This window comes from Mirounga angustirostris, unplaced genomic scaffold (assembly GCF_029215605.1).
Source record: "Mirounga angustirostris isolate CCGP_5_RB_7025 unplaced genomic scaffold, mMirAng1.0.hap1 SCAF_5, whole genome shotgun sequence".
Classification (NCBI taxonomy): Eukaryota; Metazoa; Chordata; class Mammalia; order Carnivora; family Phocidae; genus Mirounga; species Mirounga angustirostris.
Window position 1 is genome coordinate 149034566 of NW_026991713.1, and position 20103 is coordinate 149054668.

At 40.5% G+C, this 20103-nt stretch overlaps 1 protein-coding gene across 2 annotated transcripts in view; it reads right to left on the minus strand.

Annotated features, from left to right (window-relative positions):
• The window catches only part of GSPT1 (G1 to S phase transition 1), a 38900-nt gene that overhangs the window by 13110 nt on the left and 5687 nt on the right, over positions 1 to 20103 (minus strand). The window contains exons 2-10 of one of the 2 annotated variants that reach the window (XM_064592566.1): positions 11158 to 11202; positions 10997 to 11038; positions 10040 to 10264; positions 9008 to 9041; positions 6534 to 6611; positions 2963 to 3143; positions 2179 to 2333; positions 1859 to 1999; positions 305 to 398 (exon numbers count right to left, since the gene is read on the minus strand). In XM_064592566.1, the coding sequence (XP_064448636.1) occupies positions 305 to 398; positions 1859 to 1999; positions 2179 to 2333; positions 2963 to 3143; positions 6534 to 6611; positions 9008 to 9041; positions 10040 to 10264; positions 10997 to 11038; positions 11158 to 11202 (995 nt within the window). Of the gene's footprint in view, positions 1 to 304; positions 399 to 1858; positions 2000 to 2178; positions 2334 to 2962; positions 3144 to 6533; positions 6612 to 9007; positions 9042 to 10039; positions 10268 to 10996; positions 11039 to 11157; positions 11203 to 20103 lie in introns of both variants that reach the window. The other variant, XM_045874992.3, reaches the window with a different exon arrangement.

Sequence of the window (20103 nt, forward strand, 5' to 3'; positions counted from 1 at the left end):
TGGTAGTACTTCGGAAGGCTGCTGGTCAACACCCATCAACTTTAATGTGCAAATCCTGAGTCCAGCAGTTTTACTTGTAGGACTTTCTCTCTCAAAAATGATCACTGGCTCATTGGGAAAACAGCTTAAATAAACTACGCTGGTTGATTAAATTACGATCCATCCACAACACTAAATAACATACGGCCATTAAGAAAGAGACATTTATGCTACACTGTTAATTATTAGGATTGTTTTGTAACTTAAAACACAAAGCAATGATTTTCCCTCCCATAAATCCCAATCTCTTGAACATCTTGGGTACCTTGTACTTATCCACAATTGGCAGCCTGATTGGTCCATCAACTGATCTATTGAAGTTTGGCAAATTATCCAGATAGGGAATAAACGGTAATCCACTGAGAACATAACAATATCCATTAAAGAGAATCAACATAAATATCAAAATTTTAAGATTGTAACTTTATGTGAAAAACACAGTTATAATACTTTCATTCTACCCAGATACTCTTCTCATCAACCCATTTATCTGGTTCATCCCCTTCATTCCTCAGAAAATTAAAAATATTAAAATAGTCCTATATAAATATAATGAAAAAGCTTCCCCATAAACTTAGTTTATTAAGATTGAGAAAAACAGTTTAGGGGCGCCTGGGTGGCTCAGTTGTTTAAGCGTCTGCCTTCGGCTCAGGTCATGATCCCAGGGTCCTGGGATGGAGCCCCGCATCAGGCTCCCTGCTCCGCGGGAGGCCTGCTTCTCCCTCTCCCACTCCCCCTTGCTTGTGTTCCCTCTCTCGCTGTGTCTCTCTCTCTGTCAAATAAATAAATAAATAAAATCTTAAAAAAAAAAAAAAAGGAAAGAAAAATATTTTATAGCAAATGGCCTACATTTTTTTTGGAGAGTGAGCGGAGGGGGAGAAGGAGAGAGGGCATCTTAAGCAGGCTCCACTCCATGCACACAATGTGAGTCCCATCTCACAACCTTGAGATCATAACCTGAGCCGAAGTCAAGAGTCGAGACCCTTAACCGACTAAGCCACCCAAGTGTCCCTAAAATGACTATATTCTATTACTTAATTCTTATGGACTTTTCCAGCTCTCAAATCAGGATTCTATAAAATAATTTCCCCTTTAAAACCACAGTATATGAACTGGGAGGTTTACTACTGCCAAGATAGCAATGCTCCCCAAATTCATCTATGGATTCAGTACAATCCCCATTAAAATCCCAGCTGCCTTTTGGTACAAATTGACAAGCTGATCCTAATGTTCATAACAGAAATTCAAGGGACCCAGAATAGCCAAAACAATCTTGGAAAAAAAGAACAAAATTTAAAGACTCACACTTCCCAATTTGAAAACTCACAAAGCTATAGTAATCAAGACTTTGTGCTCTGTGCTTGTGCTCTGTATCTCTCTGTCTCTCTGACAAATGAATTTTAAAGATCTTAAAAAAAAAAAAGGAAAAAGAAGAAAACTTTACCTAACAAAAAAAAGTTTTTAAGATATTCTTTCAAAATGAAATACACATCTAAATGTAAGAGCTAAAACTGTAACAATCTTAGAAGAAAATAATATGGCTACGTCTTCATGACTGAATTAGGCAATGTTTTCCGAGGTACGACACCGACAGCACAACCAACAAAAGAAAAATAAACGGAATTCATCAAAATTAAAACCTCTTGTGCCTCAAAGGATACCATCAAGAAAGTGAAAAGAGAGTAACAAGAAGACAACCCAATTAAAAAATGAGCGACGGTCATGGTATTTTTAAAGCCACAGTTACTTACAGTCTGTGTTTTCAAAAATTACTTACAAAGACATAAAGTTTTTCTAAAAGGAAGAAAAGGTTACTTACGTGTACCAAGGACAGAAATCTGATTGCTCTTTAAGATTTGCTCCAGTCAGTCCTGAGCAGGGCATAAAGTGAATGTCCTTTTTGGGATTGAAGCCAACTTTTTTCAAAAATGGCACTAGTTTCTCTTTACATTCTTCATATCTATGAATATTTATAAGTAACTCAATTGTAATATAAAGCAAGTGAACTCTAGTCTCATTATTAAACAAATTAAGGTTTCAGAAAAACCCCAGGGGGAAAAAAAGCATAGGGTAGCAAAACCATCTTTTTTCCCCCCCCGCTCCCAAGCCTGTAAAAACTAGTATGACAGCAAAGCTCACCTCTCATTGCTCCAATTGACCGTTGGATCATCCATCTTATTAATAAGCACAATCAAGTGCTTCACACCTGCTGTCTTTGCCAACATTGCATGTTCTCTCGTCTGTCCGCCCTTTTCAAATCCAGTTTCAAACTCTCCCTTCCTTGCAGAGATGACCTATTCCAAGAAATCCACAGTTTATTCTTATGTACTCAGGTATACCTCTTGAGCAGTCAAACAGCTTTCCTTTCAGTTTTATCAGAAGCTTTTTGCAAGAAAATAAAAGTAAATAACCTGCATGCTTTTGAATGTCACAATGTCTAAACGGCTTAAGATTTTGGTAAATGTTTCTTCTGATCCCCCCAATGTTCCAAAACCTAGTATGCCTTTATATTTTGCAATTCAAACATGTATGTGATTCAGTGCTGGTATAGTGACAAAGCAAACAAAAACAACCCTGCAAAATGACTGAGGCCTTGAGAAAAAATCATTTCTTACTCAGCTTTGTACCCACAGCACATGTAGTATGTACAAAGTGGACCAAGCTTGGCATTTAGTAGACACTAAGTTCTGACATGGTCATAGGTAATAGCACTGGTATAGAGAAAAGATGAAAGATGTTTTCCTAAGTAAATCCAATTATAAAGATTTCTTGAGCAGATGGGTGAGACAAAAATGAAATTTGCGACTGTATATTATAGCTCACTGCAACCTCAATTTTAGCTTTTAGAGGATAAACTCAAATACTTAACATTGAAGAGGGGGTGCTAACAAATACACAGGTGAATTGGAAAGATCTTACTTACCAATACAGCCAAATCAGCTTGAGAAGCACCACCTATCATATTTGGGACAAAACTCTTGTGGCCAGGGGCATCCAGAATTGTGAAATGCTTCTTTTCTGTTTCAAAATAGGCACGGCCCACTTCTACTGTTTTACCCTTGTCTCGTTCTTCCTGATTTGTATCTAAGGCCCAAGATAAATACCTGAAATAAGTTTAAAATAAGGTTAATACTGCTAAGAACATAAGGTTTTAAGACATTCTTCTACCATTAAAGGTGTTAATGATGACATCCAGCTTTATGTCCGGCATACATTTAAATCATGAACAGGACAGGGGCGCCTGGGTGACTCAGTTGGTTAGGCATCTGTTTTCAGCTCAGGTCATGGTCCCATGGTCCTGGGATCGAGCCCCATGTCGGGCTCCCTGCTCAGCGGGGAGTCTGATTCTCCTCTCCCTGTGCTCCTACCCCCTGCTTGTGCTTGCTTTCTGTCAATTAATTAAATAAAATCTTTAAAAAAATATTGATAAATCATGAATAGGACAGCTGGCTCATTCAGTGGAGCATGCAACTCTTGATCTCGGGGTTGTGAGTTTGAGCCCCATGTTGGGTGCGTGCAAAGATTACTTAAAAATTAAAAAAAGGGCGCCTGGGTGGCTCGGTCGTTAAGCGTCTGCCTTTGGCTCAGGTCATGATCCCAGGGTCCTGGGATGGAGTCCCGCATCGGGCTCCCTGCTCAGCAGGAAGCCTGCTTCTCCCTCTCCCACTCCCCCTGCTTGTGTTCCTGCTCTCGCTAACTCTCTCTCTGTCAAATAAATAAATAAAATCTTTAAAAATTAAAAAAAAAAATCTTTAAAAAAAATCACAAGTAGGACTGGATAGAAATGAAAATCAAGAGAATAAAATTTGTATTACTGTGATTCAAACACTTGGAGCTTTTACAAATATCCAGTCAATTATAGGCATCCCCTGATTTTTTAAAGTTCATGTTATGCCACTTCGCTTTTACAAAAGACTATGTCAGAAAAAATTTAAAAATTAAAAATAAATAAACAAATAAATACCTACATTAGTACCTGTTTTTGCTAACTGAAACATACCTGAAGAGGATTTTTTGGTGTTTTTTTTAAGATTTTATCTATTTATTTTATTGAGAGAGAGTGAGCGCACGAACAGGGGGAGGGGCAGGGTGAAGACAGAGAGAACCTGAAGCAGTCCCCCCGCTGAGTGCAGAGCTGGACGCAGGGCTCAATCCCAGGACCCTGAGCTGAAACTGAGAGTTGGGGAGTGTTTAGCATGTTTAGCGTTTGTTCTGCAACGAGCTGTCACAGAGCCAGTGCTGAGCGGCGACAGTGACGCCCTCAAGCCCTTCCAGCTTTCCCTATGCGCAGCGTCTGCATCGAGCCGCCGTCAGTTCTCACTTTGAACTGTGTCGGTGAGCATCTATGCTTTACCTCCATTTATTTGGTGCATCCGTTAGCAAGATGAGCCCTAAGGTATCAGAAAAGCCTAAGAGAGACTATTCTCTGGGTCTGGGAATGCTCAAAAATTTTTCCATATAAATTAATGACGATTGCTTCTTTGCTTTATGCCACTCTGGTTTACAAAAGGTTTCAAAGGAATGCTTTGCTCTTGGATAGCAGGGAAATTGTGTGTGTGTATATATATGTATATAAGGCTCCATACTAGGCGTGGAGCCCAACGTAGGGCTTGAACTCACAACCCTGAGAGCAAGACCTGAGATGAGATCAAGAATCAGACACTCTGGGGCACCTGAGTGGCTCAGTGAGTTAAACGTCTGCCTTCAGGGGGCGTCTGGGTGGCTCAGTCGTGGGGGCGCCTGGGTAGCTCAGTCGTTAAGCATCTGCCTTTGTCTCAGGTCATGATCTCAGGGTCCTGGGATCGAGCCCCGCATCGGGCTCCCTGCTCCTCGGGAAGCCTGCTTCTCCCTCTCCCACACCCCCTGCCTGTGTTCCCTCTCTCGCTGTGCCTCTGTCAAATAAATAAATAAAATCTTTAAAAACAAAAACAATGTCTGCCTTCAGCTCAGGTCATGATCCCCAGGTGCTGGGATCGCTTCTGCATAGTGCTCCCTTGCTCGGCAGGGAGTCTGCTTCTCCCTCTCCCTCTGCTTGCACACCCCCCCCACATGTCCTTGCAAGCACGGGCGCTCTCTCTCTCTGTGTAAAATAAATAAGATCTTTAAAAAAAAAAAGGCGGACACTCAACTGACTGAGCCACCCAGGTGCCTCAACCCTGTATATATTCTTTTTTTTTTTTTTTTTTAAGATTTTTATGTATTTATTTCAGAGATACAGAGAGAGAGAGCATGAGCAGGAGGAAGGGCAGAAGGAGACACAAACTCCCTCCTGAGCAGGGAGCCTGAGGTGGGGCTCGATCCTGGGACTCCAGGATCATGACCCGTGCTGACAGCAGACACTCAACCGACTGAGCCACCCAAGCACCCCAAACCTGTATATATTCTGTAAGCAAACTGTATTTATGAAAAGAAGCTGACGACATACACAGAAAGACTACTTTGTACCAATGCCAATACGACTGTGAGCTTTTATAATCATCTGGCACAAAGTATAATTCAAATAATGGCTATCTAAGGATATTTTTCAAAAGTGAAAGCCAGTAGCCACCATTTGGGAGGAAGGGTTACCTGCTAAAAATTATTTCAGTATTTCTTTGCCATATGAAAATGCTTTATGTAAGTTCAAACCATCTAGAATAGTAGGTGTTAATTTAGATGACCTCATCATCTGTATTAAATAGTATGTAATCCATTTTTTTAGTATAACATTGATGATCTTTTCCCTTAATACAGAGGAATACAATTTAAAAACAACAACAACAAAACAAAAACCATGAATGTCCCAGTCAAATCTTAACTTTAAAAAAAAGATCAGAAAGAAAAAGAAATTGACCCCTTCTCTCACCACTCAAAGGTAACCCACTGTCAATAATTCTGTCCATTCTTTTTATCTTTCCTGTGTTTATTTACATCATTAATGATCAAATCCTAAGTACTATCATGTCACCTGCTTTCTCCTCAAATTCCACTATAACTTAAGTTCTACTTCTGGTTATTATAAACTCTAGAAATGCAGGGTGCCTGGGTGGCTCAGTCAGTTAGGCGTCTGCCTTCAGCTCAGGTCATGATCCCAGGGTCCTGGGATCAAATCCCGCATCAGGCTCCTTCCCAAGGAGCCTGCTTCTCCCCCTGCTTGTGCGTGCACAGAGTCTCTCTCTGACAAATAAATAAAATCTTTAAAAATAAATAAATAGATTCTAGAAAGGCAATCTTTTAGTGGTTAGGTAATGACCCTATGAAATGAATGGTTTAGAACTTATCCAACAACTCCATTACTAGATGTCTGGATGTTCCCAAACGTTCCCTGGGCAAGTTCTGAAGTCATCAAGTCATCAGGAGCTGGTCTACTTTGTAGTGTGAGGGGAAAGGAAATTTTTTCTTTATTATGACATCACCTCAGACTTCATGCATGTCTATCTAAGTAGACTACAACAGCATTAAGTAGCCAGTGCTTCCTTAAAAGTCATTTAAAGTGCCATAAAAGTTTACTATACCAAGTTTCTCTGTTTTTCTCTTTAGCTTCTCTTTCATATTTCTCAAGTGTCCTTTTGTCAACCATTCCAGTCAAATACCTGAAAACAAAGAAAAAAGAAGTAAACACTTAATTACAAATTATTCAGTGAAATTAAGAAGCCCTTTAGGGGAATTTCAACTTCAGAAAACAGCTATTTTAAAATAAAGGAACCACTGATGGATGCTGAAATCATGGAAAGTTTCAGAGGAAAAGATATTTACATGGTCTCAAATTCTCTCCCCCCAGATAAAGGGGAAAAATAGTAAATCTACCATGGGGAATCCTGGCAGACAATACGATAACCAAGTAATCCTGGCTAATAGCACCAGCAGTAAAGAGAACATATCGAGAACTGACAGGAGGTAGCCCTGATGGGATGTCCGTGTCATAGTCTTGCCCGAATGTATAATGTGACTCAATCTAACTGTGCAAAACCTCAGTCGAACCCCAACTGAAGAATATCCTAAATAGCACTCTTCAAATTAAGCAAAGTCGTGGAAGATGAGACTGAGGCAACGTAACAAGGTAGAGGAGGCTAAGATGGAACAACTAAATGCAACGTGGAATTCTGGAACCGAAAAATGACATTAATGGAGAACTGGTGAAATTCAAGTAAGATCCACAGTTTAGTTAACAGCACTGTACCAATGCTAACCTCTTAGTTTTGAGGACTATACTATGGCTATTTAATATGTTAACGCTAGGGACGGCTGAAAGGTATACAGGAACTCTGTACTATTTTTGTAACCTTTCTGTAAGTCTAAAATTATTTCAGAATAAAATTTTTAAAAAATTTATTTATTTTAGGGGCGCCTGGGTGGCTCAGTCGTTAAGCATCTGCCTTCGGCTCAGGTCATGATACCAGGGTCCTGGGATCGAGCCCCGCATCGGGCTCCCTGCTCAGCGGGAAAGCCTGCGTCTCCCTCTCCCACTCCCCCTGCTTGTGTTCCCTCTCTTGCTGTGTCTTTCTCTGTCAAATAAATAAATAAATAAAATCTTTAAAAAAAAATATTTATTTTAGAGAGTGCAAATGTGAGCAGGGCTGGGGTGGGGAGGAGGGAGAAGGGGAGAGAGAGAGAAGCAGACTCCCTGATGAGTGCAGAGCCCCACACTCGATCTCACGACCCTGAGATCGTGACTTAAACTGGAACCAAGAGTCAAATGCTCAATTGACTGAGCCACCCAGGAGCCCCCAGAATAAAATTTTTTTAAGGGGCAAATATAAATACTATATAAAAGAAATGTTGTCCAGCAGTGTTGGCCAGGCAATTAAATCTTATTAATACATTTCAATATTTAATATTTTAAAAAAATTATCAAAGATTATAATTTTAAAACAATTCCTTAGGAATACTGAACTGCTTCCCTTGACAATCCAAATCAAAGCCTTCCTGTTCAAGCTTTCCTCTCTGTGGGTTCTCTGCAGAGTCATCTACAGTGCATGCCCCTAGCCAGTTGAGCACAGAATCCTAGTGAATGCCCATGAAAATTACAGCCCATAAGCAAAAAGCATACATTCTCCTAAAACACAAAATCATATGGGCCCAACACTTCCAGCCATAGAGCCTTAGTTAAGGATCCCTATTTAAAAGCTTATTTTAAGGTCTGTTGTAGAATTTTCAGAAGTAACTGGGAAGATTACCAACTAAGATTACAAGGCAAGACAAGGAAGATATGCCCTCTAGATCCTCTGATGATACAGTTTAAAGAAATGGATCTAATTCAGGAGGGATTAAAATTGTAAAACCTAAAAAAAATAATTTCTATCCCCAATGTGGGGCGTGAATTCACAACCCTGAAACCAAGAGTCATATGTTCTACCAACTGGGCCAGCCAGGTGCCCCCAAATTATAAGAACTTCTAATTAAAAAAATTTTTTTCAATACTAGAATACACTGCTAAAGATCAACCATGGTGTTTTCATACTTAGATAGCTTCTATATATGATAAAAAATTATGATAACAAATTATCTCAGTATGCTAGCAGACTACCTGTCTTTGATGAATCCACCCAGGATTTAAAGAGTTGATGAATCAGGAATAAGGAGTTCCCTCCCTGCCAAGTACCAGATTCATGTGCTGGTTTTCATTATTCCTAAGGAAACTATATTCAAAGCAAACTAAGATTTCCTACAATCTAGGGTTCTATATTAGCTTTTATAAAAAAAAAAAAAATCCAAAATACAGCTTTCAGAAATACATTTAGTTAATGTTCCAGAAGAGCCTGACAGTGGTAACCAAAGAATTCTAGGGAATGCCTAAAATCCATCAAAAAATACTAACAATGATCACACTGCAAAAATTCCTTCTTAACATCAGCTTTCCTTACAGGTAATGTCTTCCTAACTTTTTCAGGTGACCTGTTTTATCTCCTTTGTATGACTGTATGTTTACAATGCCCAAAATTCATTCAATCAAGTTAACTCTATTATTTAACAAAAAATATAGACTTACATTATTTGTCCTCCTATGGTTGACTTGCCAGCATCTAAAAGTAACAACAACATCAATAATATGCAAACCACAGGCGTAAAAAAAAACACAACAAAAAACTGCTATATGTGCTAACACCATTACCAATTAGCATAGATAATTACATAATTTCAGCTGCAAAAGAAGCTGCCAAGACCCCTTGCCGCTCAACAATGACTTATACTGATCAAGAAGTTAGAACTACTTTACTGATAAAGAAGAATGTTTCAACAGACGGCTCTCTGACCTTCAGCTAAGAGCACAGCAGCAACAGAATATAAATTACCCAAGGGGAATCTCAGGGGAGAGCAAAAGCAGCCAAAGAGCTGTGAACTACATTTAGGTAGTCTGCCTTTCACTAATTTTAGCAAATATAGGTGTCCCTTCACAAATTTCAAAGGAGTTCTTGCTACTAAAAGAAGTAGTACGGTGTAGCATTATATTCAGGAGCAGGCAGAGATAAAGGGAAGGAAAAAAGGACACATGATTCTGTATTTTCTTCTCATGATTTTGGGGCTAAGTCAGATGGTCAGGGAATATCTGAGTAAATTAAATAGGGTTTTGTTCTGTGCTAAACCAGTAACCTCACAAGCATCCAGAAGTCACTCCAAATTATTAATTTCCTTTGTCACACAAAATTAAAACTATCTAGGTTAGATGAAGCCCATAAAATTAACAAATTAACTGAAGTTCACACAAAACAACAGACACATTTTCTAGAATATTAACTAATAGATGTCATAATATGCTTAGCCACCATCAGGGGGTCTATAAACCAACTGTGCATAACATACAAATATACTGAAGCTTATTTTCTTCCAGCTTCCATGACATTACAAAATTATTTATATGTCCAACAAAGCGTTGGCAATGCTTTCCCAGCTAAAAAAATCTATCAAGTTAAATATCAAAACATTTCAGAGTAATTCAGTTCAGTTTCACTAAACCTCTCCAAGTAGCTGTTTGATGTAGCTAATGAGCGGTCACTGCTTCACTGCTAGGAGTGTAACTTACCTACATGCCCAATGAATACGACATTTACATGTTCTTTTTTAGGAGCCCCAGGGGGTGCGACCACAGATTTAGGTTTTGGTATTTCCTCTTCCTCCTCCATCATTTCTTGGGCGTTCTCCTCTGGGGGTCTTCCGTCTCCCAAGGAACCACCCCCTAACTCTGCTTCACTTATTTCTTCTTTGTGCTCCCATGATTCTTCTGGGGACATTTCTGTCTCCCCATTTTCTACTGAAATAAGACATTTAACTTAGATTCCGAAAAAGACTTACAATCTGTACTGTAAAACACAGATGCCTTCCAACAACAAATAGAACTTTGCATATTTAGTTCTATTTCCTAACAATCTAGTGAAACATAAGCAGGAAAATCTCTTTCACAACAGAAATGGATGACAGCTTTCAAGCGGGCCCCACTGCGGACATCAGAGCTGACTCAGAGACTATGAGAGATTGCTATTTTAACAAAGCTTCACTTCCATAAGGACAGACAAAATGTAAACAGGAGATGTACCATTCCTAACAGCCCAGTTATTCCAGTGTCGGGATGTCCTGACACAGGGAAAATGGGAAAGTTGACAATCAGAACTCGGATTTACAACATCTTCGCTTTTCCCTCTGCAAGTCATTTGGTATCAACTTTATCAAAGACATGGGGAATCTGACACCCTTAAGAGTAAGAAAGTTGCAAAAAGGAAGGAAATTTTTCACAAACGACATCGAATAAGCACAAGTCCTTCAACTGCCTTTAGCGCTCTTCCACTCAGCGTTCACATCTGTGGCCATTCAGTGTATCATGGCAGCGCTCATGTCCAACCAGGTCTGCTTTCTAAGTCCCACAGAAAAGACTCAAAGTCAGTTTTAAATGCAGGCATTACAATAACCATGACACTTACATTTGCACCTTATATCCTGAAAGGGTTTCATATTACCGTATTAATATGGTCAGAAATTTTCTTACCAACAGGTTCTGAAAGTTCCATGCTAACAGCTGAATTTGAACCTAGACAAGAAATTGAGATATAATATATATTTACAAAACAATATCCAGGCTTCACACACCATAGACAACTTAATGTTTTCTCAATTAGACATTCAAAGGATCATATCATAGAAAATTACCTTCACACAACAATGACTGTTCGTCTTGAGAAGATTCCACAGGTGCTGTATAATAGAAATAAGTCCTATTAAAAATTAAGTCCTATACATCCATTTTCATCTATCTTTTAAGATACGGTAAAAATAGAATTTCAATAGCCCAACAAAAACCTCAGTAATTTAGACCAACAGCAACTAACGCAGGTGTTCAAACTAGAAGTCTGTTTAAAAAATCTTTTTAAACATCTACTGATTACAGCAGATTTTTACCATATTTTCAGTAATTGAAATGTATTCATAAAGATATGCTTATTCTCTTGATTTGCTTCATAAAATTTTTCCTTCAAAGCTATTATAAAAGTAATCTGCGGCCCAGTGCAGATGAAATTATTAAGATTTTGCTCAACAAATACACATTACTTCTCTAGATTCTCTCTTGCTAGCTCCAGGTGGCCAAGAAAACTATGATTAGCTCTTTTTAAAATTCCATAATCACATATTATTACTAAGATCCTTGAATAAATTCTATCTGATACCAATAAAATAAAAAGGACATTCACACAAAGTCCTTGAAATGCGAAGGATCCCTTACAACGTGTCAGAAATGGTGCTTACAATGACGCCAGTTTTGCCCTATATTAGAATTCTAAGATCAAGCAACAATCCAGTTTCCACAGCTGCCACACTGCAAATCTACGTATGACATCCCTGGAAGAGAGGTATGAGAAATATATACTGACCAAATACGTAACTTTATTTTTTATATCTGATAAACCTAAATGATATCCCAATATGAAAGTGCCCTTGCTTCAAAAAAATCTCCAAGAAGCAAAAGGTATCAAAGAATTTGAAGTCACCTGAATCCTGCACACCAAATAATAAATAATGAATTCATAACTGCAAAGCTCATATGTAAAATCACTTCGTAGAATCACCGGTAAGTCAAGACAAAGTTTTGGGCCCAGTCTTCAACAATGTGAAGTGTTGAAGAAAGTAATTTCCTGTTCCTGAAAGGTAAAGGGCAACCAAGTTTTTCCAAGAGAAGTGACATGCTGAGTGTCACTTGGGAAGGTCCCTCTACCATGGCAAAGAGATAATGAGAGAGGGAAAAAAAAACCACCACTGGCAGAAAGACCAACATCACACTACAGGCAAGCATGCCCTGTGAACACGTGAGCAGTACAACTAGAGAGGAGGGGTCGAGGGAAAAGATAACAGAGGCATCATCTGGCAGGAGGAGGAAGGAAGAGTGAAAGGTCTAAGATGACCCCAGCCTACGTGGTTAGCAGGATATAAACAGAAACTAAAACATCATTTGAACGAGGTGTGGGGAGAGAACAGGAATTATACTTTTTTGGTTTTCCTATTTCAAAGAAAAGTTTATGGGTGCGGGAAGGAAAATTTCTCAATTTTCAGAGAAAGCCAAGTTCATATGCCTCCCTCGGGCTGGAGGGGGCAGCACAGGGTAGTGGTAAGGGGCTAGCACTGAGCTGACTCCTGCTGTAAATGCTGGCTTGTCACTTCAGGTTGTGAGATGCAGCTACTTCACTGGAATTCTGTTAATGACATACCACCCACCTGACAGGACCGCTGAGAGAACTAAATGAGAGAATACATTTGGTTTGTATTAAGTAACTCCTGGCACCAAGCAGATATTCAACACGTGAGTCTCTTCGCCCTAACGCGCTGGGACACACTCGACTCTATCAACCAGCATGACTGAGGATCAAATGTGTGCCAGCCTGGACAGAGGCCCTCACAAATCCACACAGCGCTCGAGGTCGGGGCATATTACCTCCAATTGATTTTTAACAAGCCGTGATGTGCTGACTCATTCAATCCCCTCCAAACACCCTGAAAATACGTAACTGCAATCACTCCCATCTAACATTCAGACAAACCTGACCCAACCGGGCTTTTCCAAGTTAGACAAGCGCCATCTCGCCCTCCTTCAAACAGCCCCTGCTGAAAAATTACTCGATAAAAGTACACTGAGTCAGAGAGGACGTAGTGTTTTAAGGCAGGAAAAAGATCACACAGTAAGATACCCCAAACTGCAGCTGAGCTTTACAAAACCCAACAATACACATAGCTGACCACCCAGTTCTAGAACTAACTCTTAGATTTACAAATACACAATACATGCAGAAGACTGTAAGGCGCTGCTCAGGATAATGGTATCAGTCACCAGACCACCTCAGTGGCTGCAGAACGCACCATAATGAAAATCTGCTCAAGGCTTTATTTTTCAAAACGTCCTATTTATGATATGTTCGCCTTAAGTTCGTAAAGCTCACAGGGACAGAGAGAGTCAAATACCAAAATCAATTAAGTGCTTAATATATACCTAATGGTATTAAAGGGCCTCAAAATAAGAAGTTGACCATACTTTCCCCAATGTGGAAAAAAGCTTTCCATGCATCCAGACATGGATCACATTATAAACCTAATGGCAAGGCTAGCGACATTTGTGAACTGGTATTTCTGCAATAATGAACCAGAAAAATCAGATATAGCAAGATGTTCTTTTAAACTTCTCAATCTAATTGCACCCCAGTCTTCTGACACACACACACATACAGTCAACACTTTCCAGTTCATTCTACTCAGGTCTTATTCATAATGCATATCATATCCCGACTTTACTAGCACTAGGGAGCCCGGGCTCAGAATTCTACAAGGGCCCAAAGTCATTTGTTCATGGTCAGCAAACAGATGACCGTGATTTAAGTCCTGCGCAGTTCACATCCCGGTGAAGGAAAAGCTAGTAAACCTTCCGAGGAGTAAGGAGTGACATTATGGTTTCATATTTTCCAATGGTATGTTCAGAAATACACCCTTGTCAAGTATTCAAAACACGAACAACTCTAATTAAGTGGGAAAGTTATCAGACTGCATCAATGAGTAACCTGCCATATCCCAAATTAAAAGGGAAACTAATACTCTGGTTCCTGATAAAGGAAGATTAATGAACTAGGTGTGATACTGGGTATATCACCACAAATTTTAAAACAAGAGGTGAAAGATGTTACTGTCAGGCAGTATGACTGCCTGTGCTTTAACACCGATGATGATCTGAATGTTAAAACCGTTAAGAGAAAATCTGATCCTGGTGAAATAAGCCAGACACAAAGGGTCACATGCTGTACAATTCCACTCATATAAAATGTTCAGAACAGGTAAATCCACAGAGACAGAAAGCAGGCTGGTGGTTGCCAGAAGCTGGGAGGAGGCAAAGGGAATGGGAAGTAACTGCTGACCGGGCACAGGTCTCCTCTTGGGGGGCAGGGAAGGTGCTGAAAATGTTTTGGAGCTAGACAGAGGTGGTAATTGCACAACACTAGATGAATTATTCACTTTAAAATGGTTAATTGTATGTTACATGGATTTCACTGTAATTTTTTTGTTTTTTTTTTGTTTTTAAGATTTTATTTATTTATTTGAGAGAGAGAGAGAGAGAGAGAGAGAGAGAGCACATGAAAGCGGGGAGGGTCAGAGGGAGAAGCAAACTCCCTGCTGAGCAGGGAGCCCGATGCGGGACTCGATCCCGGGACTCCAGGATCGGGACCTGAGCCGAAGGCAGTCGCTTAACCAACTGAGCCACCCAGGCGCCCTGTAATTTTTGTTTTTAAACATTTATTTATTTGAGAAAGAGAGCAGGGGGAGGGTCAAAAGGAGAGGGAGAGAGAGAAGCTGACTCCCCACCGAGCGTGGAGCCCAACACAGGGCTCAATCTCACGCCCCTGAGATCGTGACCTGAGTGGAAATCAAGAGTCAGACACTTAACCAACTGAGCCACCCAGGCACCCCATGATTTCACTGTAATTTTTGTAAAAATATAAATATTTTTAAAAGAGCTGATCATGGAGGGGCACCTGGCTGGCTCAGTCGACAGAGCATGAGACTCTTTGTTCTCAGGGCTCATGAGTTCAAGCCCCATGTTTAGCATGGAACTCACTGAAATGAAATAAAAGATCTGATCATGAATCAAAAGACTTCAACATGGAGACTCGTACTTTGTCAGCTCATCAGTATAGCACAAGTTAGTCAAGGCCATACAGGTGGTAGATAATGAAATGTTTTAATTCAAGCTACATGTTTTCAACACATATGTCTGGCCAATTCTTGAAAGTGCTTAATCTGTATATTTCATAAATAACCAATTTGAATTTGTACTGCTTTAAATATAAAACTGATCTTTAATCCTCTTTACACACTAAACAGCAATATATAAAACAGCTACCCTAACTAAAATTCCTTAGCCCTGCTAGCTAAATGGTATGCTCATTAAAGAAAAAAATAAAAACAATTTCAGTGCTGTCACAGAAGTCACCATGTGTTACACTGGGCAGAAGTGAGAAACTGTGTGACAAAATTCTGCCCAATACAAGTTTCTGCAGTGAGGGACGTGTTCTCTGTGCTGTGATAGGACAGTCCCAAGCCACATGTGGCTATTAAGCATTTGAAAGGTGGTACCTCAACTGAGGAATGGAATTTTAAATTTTACTTAATTTCAATTAAAGAGCCACAAGGGCCCAGCTCTAGCAGCTCTCACATTCTCCTTAAGTGTACAAACTGGCCACACCTGATCTTCCACTTTTATCACACTCCCGACCCAGCCCACCACCCGAAGGCTAATGATCCCTCCTTAGAACTCCTCTAGGGCAGGACCCTGGCTTCAATTACAGGGGCACACAAACAGATCTTCGTTCTGGTTCCCCCGGAGATCACAGACTTCCAGAATGATAGTGGTTTTCTGAAATATGGAGACTTTTTTCTCTACTCTTGTAGTCCCCACAGGCTGGCAGAGCGCACGTACCATACAGGATAAACATATAACTGATTTTACTGAATTCCCTTCAGCTTTCTTTTGGTTTTCACAGGGCTGGTTCCTTGTGGTCTTATTGGTTCAGTTTTCTCAGGAGTCTTATGTTTACTACATTCCCATAAGGGCTCAACAGAGTAAAAACAACCTTCTATGTGCTGGCTTTTTTTTTTTTTAAGATTTTATTCATTTGACAGAGAGAGAGAGAGCACAAGTAGGTAGAGAGGCAGGCAGAGAGAGAGAGAGGGAGAAGCAGGCTCTCTGCTGAGCAGGGAGCCCGATGCGGGACTCGATCCCAGGACTCTGGGATCATGACCCGAGCCGAAGGCAGACGTTTAACCGACTGAGCCACCCAAGCACCCCTATGTGCTGACTTTTTAACAAGGGGTCAGAGAAACAATATCCAAGAAATGTTCAAGTATAGTCTGAGTAAGGAACTAAAACTTCTCTAGCACTCAGGTGACCACGTAGTCTCACCAAAACTGCCCGTTGAGGTATTTTTCTCCCACAGACAAAACCAGAACACAGTAAAGGCAGACATCAGAAATAAGAGCCCACAGAACACATACAAAGGTCCAGGGTTTTGCTTTAATTACCTAACACTCTAAAAATAAAAGGTATGATGTCACAGACAGTAGCGAACAGAGCTGTTTAAAATGATTTTACATCATCGTTTCCTAAAACATATGAAGAAGCAATTTCCAAGTATTACTTTAGAGCACTGCCTCCTTATGAAGATGTTCCTCGGCCCCCACTGACAGAGAACATGGAGACAGTGCCATAGCCCACACATTCATGGGCTCCTTCTCTGAAAAAAGTATCTTGGCCAAAAAGATCGTTCAGTATCAAATCACAAGGAAAGGGCTAGCAGAGTAACCATTACTAGAATAAGCTTCGAAATCAGACCTAGATTCTAATCCTAGCTCCTCTGTTTAGTCATGGATGTCACCTTGCTAATTCTTTTTTTCCTTATGATTTTATTTATTTGACAGAAAGAGACACAGTGAGAGAGGGAACACAAGCAGGGAAGTGGGAGAGGGAGAAGAAGCAGACTTCCCGCGGAGCGATGTGGGGCTTGATCCCAGGACCCTGGGATCATGACCCGAGCCGAAGGCAGACACTTAATGACTGAGACACCCAGGCGCCCCTCACCTTGCTAATTTACTTAGCTTCTGAGTCTTAATTTTCTTACCTGTAAAATGTGTTTACAGTACCTATACCTCAAGACAGTGTTGTGAAGATTCTACATTAAGCAATGATGGTGGTAACTGCTCAGTAAATTTATGATTACAACAAGCAGTTCAAAGCCCCATAATAATTCTAAAAATTTAAGAATGAAATATAGGAAAGGCAAATTCCCGAGTGAGAAGACCCGCGCTGGTCTTCTCAGCTCTAGGCACACCCTTTTTCCCATTATTAAACAGCGATGTGTGCAGAGAGCACTCAACTAGCAACTGGCAAATGTGGATTCTAGCATCAACCATGGCATTAAAGCTCCAAGTGATCTTATGCCTTCACTTAGCATCTCTAGGCTTCAGTTTCTTTATCCAAAATGAGGCAACTGTTATTACTGCTGGGGTCACTTCTAGCCCTCACATTCCAAAATCCCATTTATTCAATCACTAACACATCGCCACATACCAACTTGATTAGGCTTTCTGTAGAGTTAAATCCCACTGTATTCTTCAAGCAACCCTAAAACATTCATCTATGATTTATATCCCACCTACGTCAAAAACAACTTGAGGTATACTTGAAATTCATCAACCGAAACCATTTTGGACAGCCCCAATAAGGTACAAAGAGAAGAGAAAAATATGTATATGCAACCAAAATCAACCACCCAAAGGAGATGGACACAGACCGCTTAGTAGTATGGTAACCCACTGGAGTTCTGCAGAAATGGTCAACCAGGAAATTGCCCCAATGACATTCACAAGTATGCACTTTTTGTTTGTTTCAAGTGAAGTGACCTACCATTACCTAGTCAGAATGTAGTCTGAAATTTGGTGTCACCACTCTCAGGCCAGGCTAATAAAAGATGCTCAGAAAATCCTTACTAAACGTTTCTCTCACCTGGAAAGTAGAATTATGCTGGGAATCGGGTTCAACTTGGAGTACGGTAATTAGGTTTCCTCAGAACAAAGCCACTTATGAAAAAAAACCAAACACATCTACAGTCCAGCCATGCTTTGTTAAAATCTACTGAAAACAAGGACAAAATTTTTAAGCAGCTTTGGTATGAATCAACGATTGCGGCTAAAAAAGGAGCCTAAGGATCTCAGAACAATTAAGAACCTTCAACTAGTGGCCAAATTCTTGCTTCCCAAAGATTTTTAAGAACTGTGAACAGAATGACGCAATCCTAAATTAACATGCCCAACAGATACACCACTAGAACTGCACTAACTCACTGCCGCTCCTATGAAAGTGACAACAAGTAATGTAGAAAGAAAAGCCGTCGATGCTCCCGGGGATCCAAGGCACAGCAGGGTACGGTAATCACCGTGCTGACAGCCGGCAGCTACACCTGTGGCAGGAGGAGCCATTATCTCTTACACCTGAAACTCATGTAATGTAGTGTGTCAACTACAAGTGATAAAGATAACCAATGCTCTACTCCAGCAAATTCCTAGCAAACTTAATAAAATAGGGAAACACAAAGGTTAACCGTGTATATAAATTAGATCTCAATTTAAAAAAACCCCAAGGTATTCACAAAGAACACTTAGCAGAAAATAGATCTTTAGCTTTAGGATTACGGTGACAGGACTGAAATGATTTACATAAGGAAATCTGTGGACAATACCTCCTCTCAGCTTTGAAAGCCCTCTACCCCCTTTGTATGGCCCCTCTTACCACCTTGGGTCTCCCATTAGAGTAAAATGGGTATTTGATCCATCCCTTTCTATGCTCCTTGAGGGATCACAACTTAATCATCTTGGTGGCATCCCTTCAAGGGCCCAGCACAGCATCCTGTGTTCTGAAGGCATGAAAACATTTGTTCTTTAATTGCAATATATAAGCAAAGCCAGAGATTCACATCTCCAAACATTTCATTCTAATTCTGCTAATTCACCCCAAAACGTTATCAAATCTCTTTCATTCCTTTCTTTTCAACCAGGAAGACAATACTATTTTATTTTTATTTTTTAAAAGATTTTATTTATTTATTTTGAGAGAGACAGCGAGAGAGGCAACACAAGCAGGGGGAGTGGGAGAGGGAGAAGCAGGCCTCCCGCCGAGCAGGGAGCCCGATGCTCGATCCCAGGACCCTGGGATCATGACCTGAGCCGAAGGCAGATGCTTAACAACTGAGCCACCCAGGCGCCCCAAGACAATACTATTTTAACACTCTGAGACACTTCCTCCCTGGGACACCTGGGTGGCAGAGTTGGTTAAATATCCAACTCTTGGGGCACCTGGGTGGCTCAGTCGTTGAGCGTCTGCCTTTGGCTCAGGTCATGATCCCAGGGTCCTGGGATCGAGCCCTGCATCTGGCTCCCTGCTTGGCGGGAAGCCTGCTTCTCCCTCTCCCACTCCCCCTGCTTGTGTTCCTGCTGTTGCTATCTCTCTCTGTCAAATAAATAAATAAAATCTTAAAAAAAAAAAAAAATCCAACTCTTGGTTTCGGCTCAGGTTGTAATCTCAGGGTGTGAAATCGAGTCCTGAGTCGGGCTCCAGAGTCTGCATGGAATTCTCTCTCCCTCTGCCCCTCCCTCTTGTGTGCCACACTCTCTCTCTAAAAAAATTAATTAATTAAAACAAAAAAAAAGGATATTTCCTCCCCAGGGAACAAAATCAAGCAAAACAAGGCTTAAAATCTGTCCTCTACATTTCCCTAACTCGCATGATAAATTTTAATTGCTGCCTTTTCATGCAGGACGATTCCAGAAAAGGTGAAAAATAAACAAAGGACAAAAGAATGCAAAAAGCTATGTACTAACTACATTAAATAAAACCTGCCCCAAAGAGGGTTTATTCCCAATCAAAAATTCTAACAGTTTGTAAAATCATGAAATAAGAGCCCAAATCTAGGGGCGCCTGGGTGGCTCAGTCGGTTGGGCGTCTACCTTCGGCCCAGGTTGTGGTCCCAGGGTCCTGGGATCGAGCCCCATGACAGGCTCCCTGCTCAGCTGCTC